Below are 16,588 nucleotides of genomic sequence, written 5' to 3' on the forward strand. Positions count from 1 at the left end.
CTGCATTTCGTTCTAATCATGTACATGGTTTTGAATGACAATAAATCTGAGTCTGAGTCTGATCTTGAGGACTCCTGGATTAGAACCAGCTCTGATTTTAAGGACACCTGGATTAGAACCAGCTGTGATCTTAGAGACACCTGGATTAGAACCAGCTCTGATCTTGAGGACACCTGGATTACAACCAGGTCTGATCTTGAGGACATCTGGATTAGAACCAGGTCTGATCTTGAGGACATCTGTATTAGAACCAGCTCTGATCTTGAGGACACCTGGATTAGAACCAGGTCTGATCTTGAGGACTTCTGTATTAGAACCAGCTCTGATCTTAAGGACACCTGGATTAGAACCAGCTGTGATCTTAGAGACACCTGGATTAGAACCAGGTCTGATCTTGAGGACACCTGGATTAGAACCAGCTCTGATCTTGAGGACTTCTGTATTAGAACCAGCTGTGATCTTAGAGACACCTGGCTTAGATCTTGAGGACTCCTGGATCAGAACCAGCTGATCTTGAGGACTCCTGGATTAGAACCAGCTGTGATTAGAAGCAGCTAATGTATTTATTCATGTTTCGGGACTCAGAGGTCCAGGTTTCATGTTCTTTACACCAAGCTGTGCGTCGTCGTCGAGGGTCCGTGAGGTTTTCGTTCATGGTTCCCTTTTATTTTATTTCTCGTGAAATATGAAATAATTCTTCAGTTCGGGCGACTGGCGCAGCGCCACTTTTGGGCAGCGTTGTTTTAAAGTCTCCTAAATCAAAGCGTGACGGATCAAAGCTTTACAGTAATCCCCCAAATTCCTCTTTATTCCCTCCAGTGGCGGCTTCACCCCTCTCTCATACTTCAGTAATGAAATGGTTGATTCGGGGCGCGGCCAGACCCCCAGCGCGCTGTAGAGGGGATCGAGTGTAAAGTCCGCTGTATTACCCACCGACTCCGGGGTAAAATCTTAAAGCCCGTTTAAGAGACCCGGACCTTCAACAGAGCGCCTCAGAGGATCATGAGGGCTCATCAGCACCCATCATGGCTTCTTTTTCTCCCAATCTAGTCGTATCCAGTTCCCATAGTTGCAGACCCTGACCCCGATTGACCTAACACACGCCCCCTCCGACCGCTTCTTTTCACCTGCACCTGAGGGGTTCATACAGAGATCAATATTACGTACAGAGAGTCGCGCACTGCTCTTCATTATTCACCGTCTCTGTGCGACACCTCGACCCGCCACCAGAGGCCGCTACTTCAGCAGTAATGAGGAATCTGTTCAGCCCGCCCATCTGCCTGACTTTAGCCAATCGTGTCTGTGTGTAGTCACCCTGCCAGCTTGCGAAAAACGTAGCGTACCGAATGCGTAGAGAAAGATGCCAGAATCAAGCTGTGATATTTATATAAAATCGTCCACCTGAAGCTCCCTCTGCTGGCCACACCAGGCGGCGCAACAGGGCACGGATTAGAACGATTGATTTATTTGGAGGGCAAATGCAAAAACAACCCGAAATCACAGATAAAGACGTGTTTAATCAGGAACTGTCCCTCACGAACCTGCGTGATATTTTACCTTCAAACCTTTGTAACCCGGCGTCGACGTTAGCAAACGCGGGACGTGAGAAGAAAACGCGGCTTTGTGTGGAACGCTTACCGACATAAATCATAAATCAAATTCTCATCCAGACCTCACGAGGGACCCGAGGAAGACAAAAAGAACTAAAACGCCACTTTGCATTCGCCGCTCTCGCATAAATTAGCGAAGTAATAAAAGTGACGCAACAGTAGAGACGGAGCGCGTGAATAATGCATGAGGGCGCAGACGGGCGCTTTTGTTCAGGACGCTCGGTGAAAGCTGTTTAACGTTCCTCATCGGGGATCTGGACCCATCGCTGCATCCCAAACCACCACGGAACGTAAAGAGCGGCTGTTATTGGGAACTGTGTGCACACAGAACGAGTCAGACTGGCCAGCGATGCAAACGTGAAGCGGTTAAATAATCGGAATAAACGTTTTTGTTCATCAGAAAACTCGTGTAAGAAACGTGTAGATCTGCTATTTTCATTCACTTCTCAGGAATAAATCAACTTCGTCTTTGTGAGGTCTATCAGTGTGGTAGAAAATGTCGACAGAAGCAATTAAAATGTCGTCAACCCACATTTAAAACTAGGATCAAAAAATTAAGAAGTTCAGGTGTAGAAAAGGAAAGTAAAAAAACATATAAACCCACAGCCACACTGCCTGGGTCAGGGCATCCCTCAACGAAACATCAGAATGAACTTTTAAGCTCAGAACTCATTTGTAGGACACGTGTTTCCTTTAAACTCTGAAGAATCGTCTTTGTGAGGTCTATCACTGTGGTAGAAAATGTCGACAGAAGCATTTAAAATGTCATCAAAAAACGGGATCCAAATATACAGAAGCACAGATTTAGAAAAGTAAAATCTAGTCCATCATAAAAACAAGTTGAGGAAATCTGAAATTACAGCCACACTGCCTAGGTCAGGGCATCCCTCAACAAAACATCAGAATGAACCTCTAGCTGATTGTAACTCATTTGTAGGACACGTGCTTCCTTTAAGCTCTTACTTACTTCTCAAGAATAAATAATGAGGTCTCTTTGTGAGGTCTATCTGTGCTGGTTTGGTGTTCAAAACACAACAAATACTGGAAATTGAGCGGCGAAAACCAACAGCCAGCAGAGGGCGTAACTGCAGCAGTAATGTTCCCACACTGGAACGAGCCGATCAGTGTCTGTAGAGGCGCCCGACCGGCCGGTAGCAGAGCTGAGATTGGGGGGAAAAAGCGACTGAGAAAAAGACGTCACAGAAATCATAGTCCGCGTCCCTCCTCTCACGCGCCACCGTAAACAAAACTGCTTACGCTACGTCTCTGCTTCTAAATTCATCAATTCACCTCACCGGTCGTGATCATGTCGCGCTGGTTAGAATTAAATCCACCGGACGACTTTATTTACCGCGGCTGGATCTGAATACCATAAAAAAGATTTAGTATTTGCACCCCGGAGCAGCAGGAATGTTTACGAGCTGTACCAACCAGCACAGATGATGACGTTTTATTTATTTATTTTTTTATTTTTTTATATGTTCTTGGGTGTCGCGGTGATGCACGACGCAGGAAAACATCCATAAATTACCAGGAAGGAGCTAAACAGCGCTAAACTGCAAACCCCTGCAGTTTAACAGCGCCCAGTGATCCACGCTTCATCTCTACACGCATTCATCATCGCCGACGCCCGGCTACATTAGCTTCACGGCTCGGTTGCACTTCTACACACGCAAACCACATCGATCAGGAACATCTCCACTCTCAACGGGTCATTTTAATCCATAAAAAGAGGATTTTCTTTTTTTTTAAAACACTCGTTTTAAGACCCTGCAGCCTTGAATATTCATGATAACACAATAAAAACTGCATCTGTGCTCATCTTCTGATATAAAAACCAAACAAAAATACAAAAAATGAAGCATTCTGCTGCAGAATAAGCATCTATGTAAGCTATCTAATGTAAGCTGCATGGTGCTGGTTTGGTGTTCAAAACACAACAAATGCTGGAAACGGAGCAGCAAAAAACCAACAGCCAGCAGAAGGTGGCGCTGCACAGAGACGGGGGATAACAGAGATCGGTGCCTGACTCTCTGTGCGCGATACAGATCTCCGTGTGAACCCAGCCGATGCAGGGGAAAAGATGCTGCACACGTGTCGGAGGGGGCTTGTGTTAGTCACGGCTCTCCTCAGTCAGTAGTGGAGGTCTGAAATACCATCGGGGAATTGGATATGACTAAATTGATTCGTATGCACAAACACACACACACACACACTTGATACACACGCACTATAACAGCATGCCATGAATATGAGATTTGGTTCAGAACAGCTCCAGTAAGAGCAGAAAGAACATAAAAACAGATCCGTCCACATTTGTACAAAGGAAGAAAGAAGGAGCCTGACCGGTTGATAGCACTGCTGTGAATTCGATCCCTGGATCTCCGCAGTTGTGTGTTAGCTTTCTGCGTACTTTAGCACGGCACCACAGGACCAGTTTGCTGCTGCACACGTGTCGGAGGCTCATGTTAGTCTCATAAATATCTTAAATATAAAAACAGAATCTAATGCTTGTGTTTCCATGTAGAGTCGCCACTTGTCCCGGTTCTCCTGGAGTCAGTCCTGGAGATGTGTAACTCTCTCCCAGGACTCTTAATGTCCCAGATTTCTCTGGGTTAGAGTTTCTGTTGCATCCCGTTTTTTAAGGGGACCTTGTGGAATAAGGTGTTGGGCATCAGCAGTTAATGCCTGGTTCACACTACACGATTTTTGCCCTGATTTTCGCTCAGCGACTGGTCGGTGCTAGATTTACCCAACAACTCGATCCAAGCGGCTCGCCGAGCGCTCGGCGACCAGATCAAGATTTCTAACATGTCAGATATCTGATCTCGGTTGCCCGACTGGCAATGAGTGCAGTGTCGAACAGCCAATGAGAACGCAAGATACGGTGTGAGGGGAAACGCAGGAGAGGAGTGTAAATAGGTGGGACGGGGGCATAATATAGTTTATATCAGAATACATCGGCACACACACACACGTTTTACAGTATTTCTGACCTGATCGTTCTCTACAAAACACCCACGCTGCATTGCAAACAATATTAAGTAACCTCCAACTCACAATAAAACGATCCATGCTGTTCGTGTTGCCAAATCCACTCAGATTCATTTTCTCCTTGATTTTACGCTGCACATCAGCGCACAAACACTTTGATCTCTCGCTACTTGTTGACGTGCATTTTTGGACGTGGTATCATTTAACCCCTCGTCACTTCTCGTGTTTGTTTTTGTAAAAAAAAAAAAAAACGATATTTGTTAGATCAGAGAAGCTCGCCTGCGATTCCAGTTGGTGATAGATGGTGTAGTGTGAAACCCCCCTGTCGCCGATCAGTCGTGTAGTGTGAAATACACACCGACTGAAAGACTCCCGAGTGCAGGAGATTCAGTCGTGTAGTGTGAACTGTACAGAGACCCGGCAAATCAGAAAGTCATGTAATGTGAACTTGGCATAACGAGAGCTAATTGTGTTAAATCTGCTAATTACTGGTGACGTTATTGTCGAGGAAAGGCCGTTAACGTAGGAGGTGAGACGGAGGATGATGATGACACCGTGTCTCCTGAATTCTACAGCTCCATGTTCCCTGTGCTTAGTTCAAATTTGGATTAAACACGAGGGCAAAAGCGTCCAGGCTTTGTGGTGACCCTATTCACTTGCAAAATGCGTTTTAATTATCACGTGATTTAAAAAGAACTCGATTGTTTATACATATTTTATACAGATTTATTAAAATCCTTAACAGACAGACTGGTGTAGGGTGGGTGTGTAAAAATACAGACTACAGACGAGCAGATCACACAAAACCAAACTGGTGCAAATCAAACACCAGCAGCGCAGCGCAAACGGAAAGGCGCACAGAATCTGTTATATTGAGCAACGCTGACATCTGGTGGCCAGAAGTGGAAACGCAGGAGCGAAAAATCCAAAAAATTTATATTTTGCTTGATTTACTGGAGCTTTGGAAACGAAAACACGACCTTTATTTACATCTAGACATTTTATTTATGTTAAATCCACTGGCTAATGAGTTATATTGAGTTTGTGGCCAAAAGTATGTGGACACTGGTCTGATATTCAGTTCTAACAGGCGTATAAAACTGATCATGGGAAAATATTGTGACAACATTATGGAGTGTGTGTGTCTGTGTCTGTGTGTGGGTGGGTGGGGGGTTTCTTGTGACCTGTAGCTAGGGTTAGGCAATCAACGTTCCAATTCATCCCAAATGTGTTCATTTAAGGGCTCTGAGCATGCTACTGGAGTTCCTCAACACCAAAGTTGGCTATAAAAACTATGTTATTTTCCCCTATAACAGTCACAACAAACTTACAAACATATGATTTAATTTAAATAAATGAATAATGTATACATTGTTAAGTAATGTGTGATGGTCCAGGGCGGGACCAGGCAGGGGGTCTGGGTGGGGTACTTAGAGCCCATTTTCTACCATAAGTGTTCTACTATTACATCTTTGTGACAGCCAGCATCCACCCCCAATTACCCACAATGCCGTCGGTGAGTCAGACGGAATGACGGCTCCTAACGAGGCGTGCTAAATAAGACAGCAGTCGCACACCTACACTCACACTGACGCAGCCAGAAGATCCAGAGACGACGTGATCATGATCATCGCCCGCCGGGTCACCTTCAGACGAGCGTTCGTGCAGGAGGGAGGGTGGGGTGAGGTGTTGTTTTATTTTAGAGGATCAGTGAGACGGGGTTTCAGGCTGAACGTTCGGCTCGTTAGATCTGATCTGCATCTTATTTAGAAGCCTAACGATCACATCATATCTGCTCCGGCTTTCATCCTGCCTGTCGTTTTTAAATCCGGGTTCCATCACAGGAGCTCGTTGGCTCACGGTTCGTATCTGATGGTTTGATCACCGAGCTGTCAGCGTACCTGAGTCCCAGGTTCAAAAAAAGCTTTCAATAAATATTGGCTTCATCTTTCTCTCTGTTTTTATACCGCGCTTGAATATCGTCTGTAATTATGTGCAGAAAATAATGTGGGTTTGTGATTCATTTGTGATTTTATGAGGTTTTTTTTTAGCTCTTACAACTTCATTCCAAAACCACGAGCACTAATATAGAGTTAAGGGTGAAAGTTTATGGAATATTGATCATACAGGGTTTTGAAACGTTCCACAATGAGCAGGTGAATTGGTAACACTTGAGGATCAACCACAGGATCAGTCTGTACATGCAATGATGGGTCGTGGCTCACCACTGTGTTCCAAACTTTGTGAAAAAATGGTCAATGAGTTAAAAAAGGGTCAATTTCCGAGACGTTCATGATTTTATTTTATGATTAGTACATGCTACAACAGCGTGGCTTTATACAGCACACACAGAGCGCTTGTGCTTTACCAGCCTCGCTGCAGTCCATCATGAAGAGAACTAGTAGTAGAATCCCTGCTTTTATTATTATTAGTATTATTATTTATGATTATTATTTCTATATTTAAGTATTATTAGTATTATTAATTATGATTATTATTTCTATATGTAAGTATTATTATTATTATTTATGATTATTTATTATTATTATTATTTCTATATTTTAAGTATTATTATTATTATTACTATTATTATTATTATTTATTATGATTATTATTATTATTATTATTTCTATATTTTAAGTATTATTATTATTATTATTATTAATTATGATGATTATTTATTATTATTATTATTATATTATTTCTATATTTTAAGTATTATTATTATTATTATTATTTTGTGTTGATCTACACTGAAAAAGTGCCATCAAATAAACTGAACCTGATCGGTACACAAAGCTCTGAGTCTGAAACCAATCCCAGGATTCATAACGGGGGCCCCGAGTGCACAGGGGCCCGAGTGTTTCCCTGAACCCGAGTATTTTAGGTATTTGAGGTGTTTGTTGATGTTCAGGTGAACGATGATGAATCTGTTTCTCTGTGGTTTTGTGTTTGTACAGCGGAGACTCTGGACGTGGGAGAGTATCTGGAAATTACCGGAATCTTGCGCACTCAGGCCGGCCGCTACGAGTGCAAGGCTAGCAACGACGTGGTCACTCCCGATGTGAAGTACGTCAACGTGGTCGTCAACTGTAAGTACCCGAGTGTTACGAGCATGTTTTAAAAACAGTGAATACAAACGTGTTGACGTATTTTGTTGTGGGGGGGCGTGTCCATGTCTGAGGGATGAATACTGACAACAGCGACCCCTGCTGTCTGCTACAGGAACTCGTAGGTCATAATGTGACTAGCTGTGAAACTCTCTGGTATTAAAATGCAGCCAGACTCACACGTGGCGAAGGGAGCGGGTGCTAGTCTCTGGCTCTCATTGGCCAGCATGATTGTGGTGCGAGTTGATGAGATTTGATGAGCAAAGACGTGGGTTGAAGTCGTGGTAAGTACCCACAGACGGCAGTCCGAGGAGGGACAAACCACGAACTGCCGACAGGTTGTTGGGCGGCCAAGACACCAAAGGACTTGAAGAGCTACTGTGGACCAAACTTGAGATGATTTTAATCCTGGTGATGATGTGAATGTGTTTCAACACATCCGGTCAGAGTTCCCATGCAGCTTCTGTTCACCGTCCAAAACTGGACATCGGAGCAACAGAAGAAGGTCGACTGGTCCGATGGATTCTGTGTGGATGCCTGAACACGTGAAGATCAATTGTCCTGGTCTAAAATACCACAGGACTCAAACACCGCCGGATGTTCGGTGGAGTCCAGCTCTCTGAGAGTCGGAGCTGTTCTAATGTTTTGGCTCATCAGTGTATCTTCAGGTCAGGTGTCTACAAACACCCGACCCCTTCCCAAATAAATCAAACCATATTTACTCCTCAGATTGAGCATCTTTTATTCCTGCATGTTATTTGTAGCTGTAGTTTCAGGAAAGAGAAGAAAATAAAGTCATATATTATAAAGATAAAGATCTGTAGGAGCTGAGGGGACCCGCAGAGGAACGCTCCCGTCTCTCAGTGGCACCGCAATCAATTTTAGCCGCCGTTAGCCGCCGTATTTCTCTCCGAACGTGATCTGTTGCTTCTCGTCTTCTTTTATCTGGAAGAAATGGAATCTTTTATGTTGCTTTGAGGACGCGTTCCTGTTTTTATGTGACGATATACGCTCGTTCCTCTCTCGTTTGTGCAGATCCGCCTTTTATTAAAGATTTAAGGAACTCGGAGACGCAGCTGGGAGGCGTGGGACATTTACATTGTGATGTCACGGCGGTGCCCAAACCAGAATTCGAGTGGTACCGAGACGACAAGAGGTAAATAACGAGCAATCGGCCAATCACATGGCAGCAGACGCATATGTGTATCAGGAACTGATGGTCTGAAATTTTGGCGCACAACAATAGAGGGGAAAAAAAGAAAAAAAAACAGTGACTGGCAATTCGGAGGGCAGGAACACCATGTTAATATTGTAATTATTATTATCACTATTATTATCATTATTATTATTATTGTTATCATTATTGTTATTATTGTAATTATTATTATTATTATTATTGTCATTATTATTATTATTATTGTTATTATTATTGTAATTATTATTATTATTATTATTATTATCATTATTATTGTTATTATTATTATTATTGTTATTATTGTAATTATTATTATCATTATTATTGTTATTATTATTGTAATTATTATTATCATTATTATCATTATTATTGTTATTATTATTATTATTATCATTATTATTATTATTATTATTGTAATTATTATTATTATATTATTATTATTATCATTGTCGTTATTATTATTATTATTACCAATGTTATAATTAGAATTATTGTTATTATTATTTTGTATTTTTATCATTATATTATAAGTATTATTATTATACATCCTTCCATATTTCTCTGCCCGTCCTTCTCTCCAGACTCTCTAACATGCAGGGCATCAGTATCCAGATTCAAGGTTCTCGTTCCCTGCTGACCGTAACCAACGTCACGGAGGAGGATTATGGGAACTACACCTGCGTGGCCACCAACCGGCTCGGCATGCACAACGCTAGTGTTTTCCTATACAGTGAGTAAACACCGTACATCAGGGGTTCTTATCCTACAGCCTGCGGGTCACTTGTAGCCTGCTGTGCACTGTGTCTGTGAGGGTTTCCTCCGGATGCTCCGGCTTCCTCCCAAAGTCCAAAGATGTGCAGTCAGGTTAATTATAGCTACTAGAAATACGGGGTGTTTCAATAAATTAAACCCACCGCGACCTTGACCAGGAGAAATGGTGGTAAAATAAACAATAAGTAAAGGAATGAGAATCGTGTGTTATTACGGTAAGATTGATTAAACTGTAATTCACAGCATGGCCACCAGATGTCAGGCTTCACAATCTTTTGGCTCCGTGCTGCACCTGCGTCCAGTGTTTCTAGGATGGGCTCTGGACCCACCTCCAACCTGATCAGGATCAGACAGTTAATAAAGATTATTATTATTATAGCTGGGAGAGTGGATGGTGCACGGCAACATGAGTCCTAATTTCTTGGGTTCTGTCCTCACCTCTGATCTGTGAGATGTTTTGCATGTTCTTCCTGTGCTTCTGTGGTATTTCTGTGCTCCTTTGGTTTCCTGCCACCCAATTCCATTCAGAAAGTGGATTAATTTGGTGGGTGTGTATTATGATCGATTGTGACCCTTACATGAAAGTGTTTCTGGGTGGCACAGGACCCACAGTGATCCTTACCTGATGTATTTGTATTATTTATATAAAATTCCAGAATGATTAATAAGACTGATTTAGGTGGTTGGTACAGGGTGTTGCAGGCAGTTTTGTGCTTTTTATCATTTCTGAGAAAGTGCCACATCACAAGCACAACAAGTAAATAATAAATAAGTAAATAAAATTATTTAGTATTTATTGATTTTTGCTAAATTCATGTGATAAAACAAGTCAGGAACTCGAGTCAGGTTCATCAGTAACGACTGTAATTCTGTATAATTTCAATCCTCCACACTCTTGTACTCTTGATTACGGCTAGCAAACACTTTAAATGTGAAGTTAAATGTGAACTGCTTAATAGTTTGGTGTTTTTTCAACAATTAAATTCAAGCACTTTTATTATAGGCACTTGAAAACTCAAATCTGAAGTGGATTGTTTAAATTCATTTTTCCAGTGTCCTGTAAACACCGAAATCTTTTCACTCCACTTCAGTTTTAATGCCATCAAATAAAAAAAACTTTCCGTTCCAAATCACGATCTGCCAGGCATGTGGGAAGATGTTTTTAAATAGAAGCGCTGCCAACTGAGTCCAAAAGTGTAAAGCAACATAATTAAAATAAACACACACAGCAGGACTGAAATAAACAACCCAAATAAGCAATAACTGCTTGGCAGTGATGTTACCAACAGAACTTCCAAACTGATGTTAAAGGAGCTGAATTATGGATCCTCACAGCACGACAGCGGTGTTCTCAGTAACCTCAAGTCCTACCTGACATGTTAACATTCTGCTCAAGGGCGTAAATTTCATTTCAACATTGTTGGGTGACAATAAACAGTAAAATTTCTTAAAAGCAGTTCATATGGGGGTACAAAACAAAACAGTACAAAACAAAACAAAAGCAAACAGAAAAACTAGAACTAAGTATTTCTTGTAATTTACATAAAATGAATAACTTGTAACTGTAATGATTACACTAAAACTAAACCTCATGCATCATTACAGTTACCAGTTATTCATTTTATGTAAATTACAAGAAATACTTAGTTCTAGTTTTTCTGTTTGCTTTTGTTTTGTTTTGTACTGTTTTGTACTGTTAATTATTTGTTGTATTATGCTACTGGGGATTTAATTTCCTTCGGGATCAATAAAGTATCTATCTATCTATCTATCTATCTGTCTGTCTGTCTGTCTATCTATCTATCTATCTGTCTATCTATATATCTATCTGTCTGTCTGTCTGTCTATCTAAAGGTGCTGCTAAAAGTAAAAGTTGTTTTAAATAGGCTGCAGGTTTCGGTAATGTCAAGAATGGCCAGTAGATGGCACACTACAGTCGTTTTTAAAAATAATAACGTTATTTTTACAACGATATTGGGAGAAAACGTGCTCCCTTCCCAAATTTCTATCTCTGGTTCTGCAGTGATGAAGCTTCCAAAAGGGAGGTTATCATTTCCATTTTGTGCAGAATGCTAGTAAAGCACTTGTAACATTTTTTGGATTGTGTGGAGCAAAATGTGGAGTGTTGATGCAACACATCGGCAGAAATCTAGCAACCTTTGGGTTGCCTTAAAGTGACAGATCTTTAATTAATAATGTACTTCAACAAATATTTAATCAATACATGATGAAATACCTGCCAGATTGATTAAAAACAAAAAAAAAATGCTGATGAAATCAATTTTAACCAGTGATGTTTTGGAGATGTAAGGAGCAGAATATTACAGGCTGTTTAATACTGAGCATGACTGGGACTACAGGGAAGAAACCTGAATGTAAACAGTAACCCAACATGATATATGTCATAGTATATTTATATTTATATATTTATAACATATAAAACCCGCTGTATTAAGCTGCACACAGAACAAAAAGAACACTACATAGCCAGAGAGCAGGAGGGCTGTGTCTCAAATCGCACACAAAATCCTTTCCATACAATTAGATCTAATGTAGGTCAGTATTTGGTGTATAGGATGGTATTTGGAACACAACTGCTCTCCTCGCTCTCATTTTAACCCACTTTAACCCTTGATCTGCTTGTAGTTTATTTAACCAGTGAGCCAGAATTCTACCGAATGCACCTTTCATAAGCAGGGCTGCACTTCACACTGTGGCCACCAGATGTCAGGCTGCGCCAATAAATAGATCATTATAACAACCGATATGAAAAAGCTGCAATTATTTCTTTTATTTATATTTGTATTTATTATTATTATCAGTGTTTTTATTTTAATTATTAGAATAACAGTTTAATAAAATAAATCAGGTGTCAGAACAGAAAATGGCACAAAATTACCAACAGGGCAGCAGTCTGTCACCATTCCGATTCATCCTGTACACTGAACATATAGTGAGAGAAGCAAGAAGCTCTGTGTAGGATATTCCTACCTTTCACAGAGTCTTTTAGGTGCAGTCAAACCCACCGCAACCTTGACCAGGATAAAACAGTTGATGAAAATAAGATGGAATTAATAAAAATAATAATAGTAAGATATCGTCTGGGTGTGTCCAGCTCAGCATTACAAACAGAATTAAGAAAAACTTAAAGTCTAAAAATTACAGTAGAAGTAAAATACAACCTAAATTTACTTAAGAGGTGGAAGAAAATCAAAGTACCAGGATAAAACCCGGAAGAAATAAGGAGAACATGCAGAACCTACATTAACTGTACTAATGAATGTATTATATTTTAATAATTTTTTTTATTTATTTATTTTTTTCTTTTTATCTTTTTTTCCTTTTACTTTTTTCTTTCATATTTATTTATTTATTTATTTATTTATTTTTATTTCTTAATTTTTTCCTTTTTCTTTTTTATTTCATCTTTTTTTTTTTTTTTTTTTTTTTTTTTTTTTTTTCTTCCTTTTTTTTCTCTCTTGGTCATTTGAATTTTTCTTTTTTTTTTCTTTTTATTCTTTTACTTCTTTTTACTTTTTTCTTCCTTTCTTATTTGTATTTTACTTGTATTTATTTGTATTCTCTCTCTCTCTCTCTCTCTCTCTCTCGCAGGACCTGGCACCGGGTGGGACCCTAATGGCTCCGCCCCCTCGCCTCGGTCTCTGTGGCTCCTCCTCCTTCCTCTGGTCCTGCGCGAGTGTTTATGCTGAGCGCCTCGGCGGCCCGTCGCCTCGCTCCTCACGTCCCTCTCTTATTCATCACCTCTCCGTTCACTCCGTCACTCTCTCTCCCCGCCAGACTGTTTTCATCTCACCGTTCAGAACCGGACCCGCCTCGCCGCAGGCAAACCGGGCGCCACTTCCACTTCAGGAGGAAACGGGACGGGCGAGTCGTCTGTGTTAGCATGGAAAACCATGACAAACGAAAGTCCACACGCCGAAGCGTGCGGAAACGATCACGCTAAATGATTTTCTGTGTTTGTTGCTTCTGTTTGTGTTTTTTTCCTCTGGATTTTGTTCTTTTAGCGCAGGAGATTATGCTAACCGCTAAAACTACAGACGGTTTCGATCTGAGGTATTCGATCTGGTATTTAAACGGTACGAACTAACCAAAAGAATCTGCGTAAACGTCATCGACAGAGAGCCGTTTACGCTTCAGCTAGCAAGCTTAGAATCGCAGAATAAATCTTTAGCCAATCAAATATTGTAAATCCGCTACCAGATTACGTTAGCGTATCGTTTAGCCCGTGTATCTCCGTAAATAAATAATCGTGTGAAATTAAATAAATGTATTTTCGCTTGCTAGAGAGTTGAGTTCGTGTGAAGGGAATGTTCTGTTATGTTACGCTCGCTTGATTGAAAAAAAAAATCGTAATGATTGGATGGAACGATTGTCGTGCGCCGAGAGACGTTTTATATTTAAAAACGCGTTAAATCATTTTAGCTTCACTTTAACCGAATGACTCCTGATATTAAACCCACGTTAACACGTTTCCTCCCGAAAATCCTTCGTCTACGTTCATCTCCATCTGTGGAAAAATTGTACAGCATCGCTAATCTGTGTGTGACTCTTGTTTTCCATCGGACTAAAACGTACGACGCTGATGAATGCTCGACCTTCCTCAGTTATTACAGCGGTACCTTATAACTCAACGTCCCCTAAACTCGAAATCTTTAAACTCGACGCCCTTCGTGGAGAAATTTGTATCTTAAACTCAACGTCTTTTGATGCATGCTGAATAATCCAGGTACACAAATCCACCATCTCGCTGTTTTACTACAATAAGTCTCTATAAAAACACTGAAATACAATAAAAAACAGTTAAAAATCAAATATACTATAAAAGCTGAACTTTAGTTTTACTTCTTTATTGTTTCCTGACGCTTCTTAATGTTGGAGATGCTTGATCTTGGAATACCTTCTCATGTGAATGCGCCGGTGCTGAAGGGAATACGGTATTCCAACGTCAAGCATCTCCACCATTAAGAAGCGTCAGGAAACAATAAAGAAGTAAAACTAAAGTGCAGCTTTTATTGTATTTTTATTGATGTGTAACTGTTAGTAATTGTATTTCAGTGTGTTTATATTATATTTGTGTTATTTTCAGTGTTTAAGAGTCAAAAACAACCTCATTATTTTACATGAGACTAAAATATCTGCAGCTCCACGGGACCATGGACGCATTAACAGGTTTCACAAACATCCTTATGTGGAAAAATACCTCGAAACTCGAGTTTAAACGTCTTTAAAACTCAACACCACTCCCAGAACCACCTGACGTCCAGTTTTAAGGTACCGCTGTATAAATATATTTACTTTATTTTCTATATTTTCCGACGGAAGCTTAGAAATCGTTTTTGTTTTTTTTCTTCTGGATTTTCCGATTAACGTTGTATATATGTACTTGAACTCCATATGTATATTATTAAAATAAAAATAATAATAATAATATATTACATCCATTTTTCTTAATAGCTTAGAGGATTTAATGAGAGAGTAAAAACAGTTTGCGTGGCGGAAAATTGTCAATATGAGAATCGCGATACCAGAACCGCCGTGGTATTATGAATTTATAAAGACGTTAGCATCGAAACGATTCAGCATTAAAACAATTCCGCATTTAAACGATTCCGCATTAAAACGACTCTGCATCGAAACGATTCCGCATTGATTGAAACGATTCCGCTAAACCCTCGCGCCAAAAAATAGTGAATAAAATGAATTTTTTTGGTTTGATTTATGTTTCTCCTAATAGTTTAGCATCAAAACCAGTGACTTAAGCAGCATGAAAGAATGTTCGATCTTTTTAAAGATTTATTTACGATATTTTTCGGGGTTTAGACCCCCCCCCCCCCCCCCTCCGCCCTCGAGTCCTGATGCCTTGTGAAATGAAACGTAGAAATACGGCTGTGTCCCAAATACCTGAACTGTTGGTTAGCAGACGTTAGCAATCTTCTCAGTTAGAACTTAGCATGCTAGCTGTTTAGGTAACCTGAAAAGTCATCGTAGTAGCTAGAATGCTATTAGCTAGCTTATGACTAGACCATCTACACTAACTACTAACAGCTTTCTGAAAGGTTAGCGTCCAAAGCTCGGTAGCTTCTGGTGTTCGAAGCACTGTGGTGTCCTGTTAGCTAAAAATGCTACTCATTAGCTAACTATCAAGAAAAATGTCCATTATTAATATTGTTTATCTAGCAGTGTGATGTGGCGACTGAGCTAGCGTACGAACCCGGTCCTGCTAAACCAGCTACGATTAGCCTCTATGATGAACTTGTTTTAGCTGGATTTTACCATAATCAGGCTATTAGCAACATACCGAGTAAAGTGCTAACTAGATAATAGCTTGAAAATGGTTTTAGCTAGCTTTTAAAACAGAGGATCTTATTAACTAGCAGGTTACTTCCTAAAAGTAATTAAGTAAGTAGCTAGAGGGTGATTAGCAAGCTGCTAGCTAGAGGTTGAATGGATTTATTGGAAAAGTAATAATTATATTTATTCATTTGTTTATTTCGGCAGCTAACAGGCTGTTAGCTAGCCATGAGGATGGATTTCCAGTTGTTCTCTTGGTGTAAGCTGGTTTAAGATAACATTAATAATGAAATTAACGATAATTAGCATGCTGTTAGCTAGCTTTTTTGTTGTTATAATTCTTCTTATTTAATGTTTCATCTTTTTTTTTTGCTAAAACAGTTCTAGTATTCGGGACTGCAGCCGTACAGCTAGCCATGTTGCGTGTGATTCGCAGTGTTTATTTTCATCACAGTTTAGCGTAGGCTAAGCTAACGTGGTGGAACGCAAAGGGCTAGCGATCCCCCCCCATAAAAAAGTACCTGACGAATGCTAACGTTTAAACGCCCCCCTGTGGTAAATGTGTGTATATGTTGAATTTTACTGTAACGCACTTA

General features: G+C 40.3%; 1 protein-coding gene across 2 annotated transcripts in view; it reads left to right on the forward strand.

Annotated features, from left to right (window-relative positions):
* Window positions 1-13,947, forward strand: part of lsamp (limbic system associated membrane protein) — a 372,270-nt gene extending 358,323 nt beyond the window's left edge. For both annotated transcript variants that reach the window (XM_063016428.1, XM_063016427.1), the window contains 4 exons: window positions 7,565-7,696; window positions 8,750-8,870; window positions 9,491-9,639; window positions 13,293-13,947. In XM_063016428.1, the coding sequence (XP_062872498.1) occupies window positions 7,565-7,696; window positions 8,750-8,870; window positions 9,491-9,639; window positions 13,293-13,390 (500 nt within the window). In that variant the 3' untranslated portion in view covers window positions 13,391-13,947. The remainder of the gene's footprint in view (window positions 1-7,564; window positions 7,697-8,749; window positions 8,871-9,490; window positions 9,640-13,292) is intronic.
* The last annotated feature ends 2,641 nt before the right edge of the window (window positions 13,948-16,588 follow it).

The sequence above is a fragment of the Trichomycterus rosablanca genome, chromosome 20 (genome assembly GCF_030014385.1).
Source record: "Trichomycterus rosablanca isolate fTriRos1 chromosome 20, fTriRos1.hap1, whole genome shotgun sequence".
In the NCBI taxonomy this organism is placed as follows: domain Eukaryota; kingdom Metazoa; phylum Chordata; class Actinopteri; order Siluriformes; family Trichomycteridae; genus Trichomycterus; species Trichomycterus rosablanca.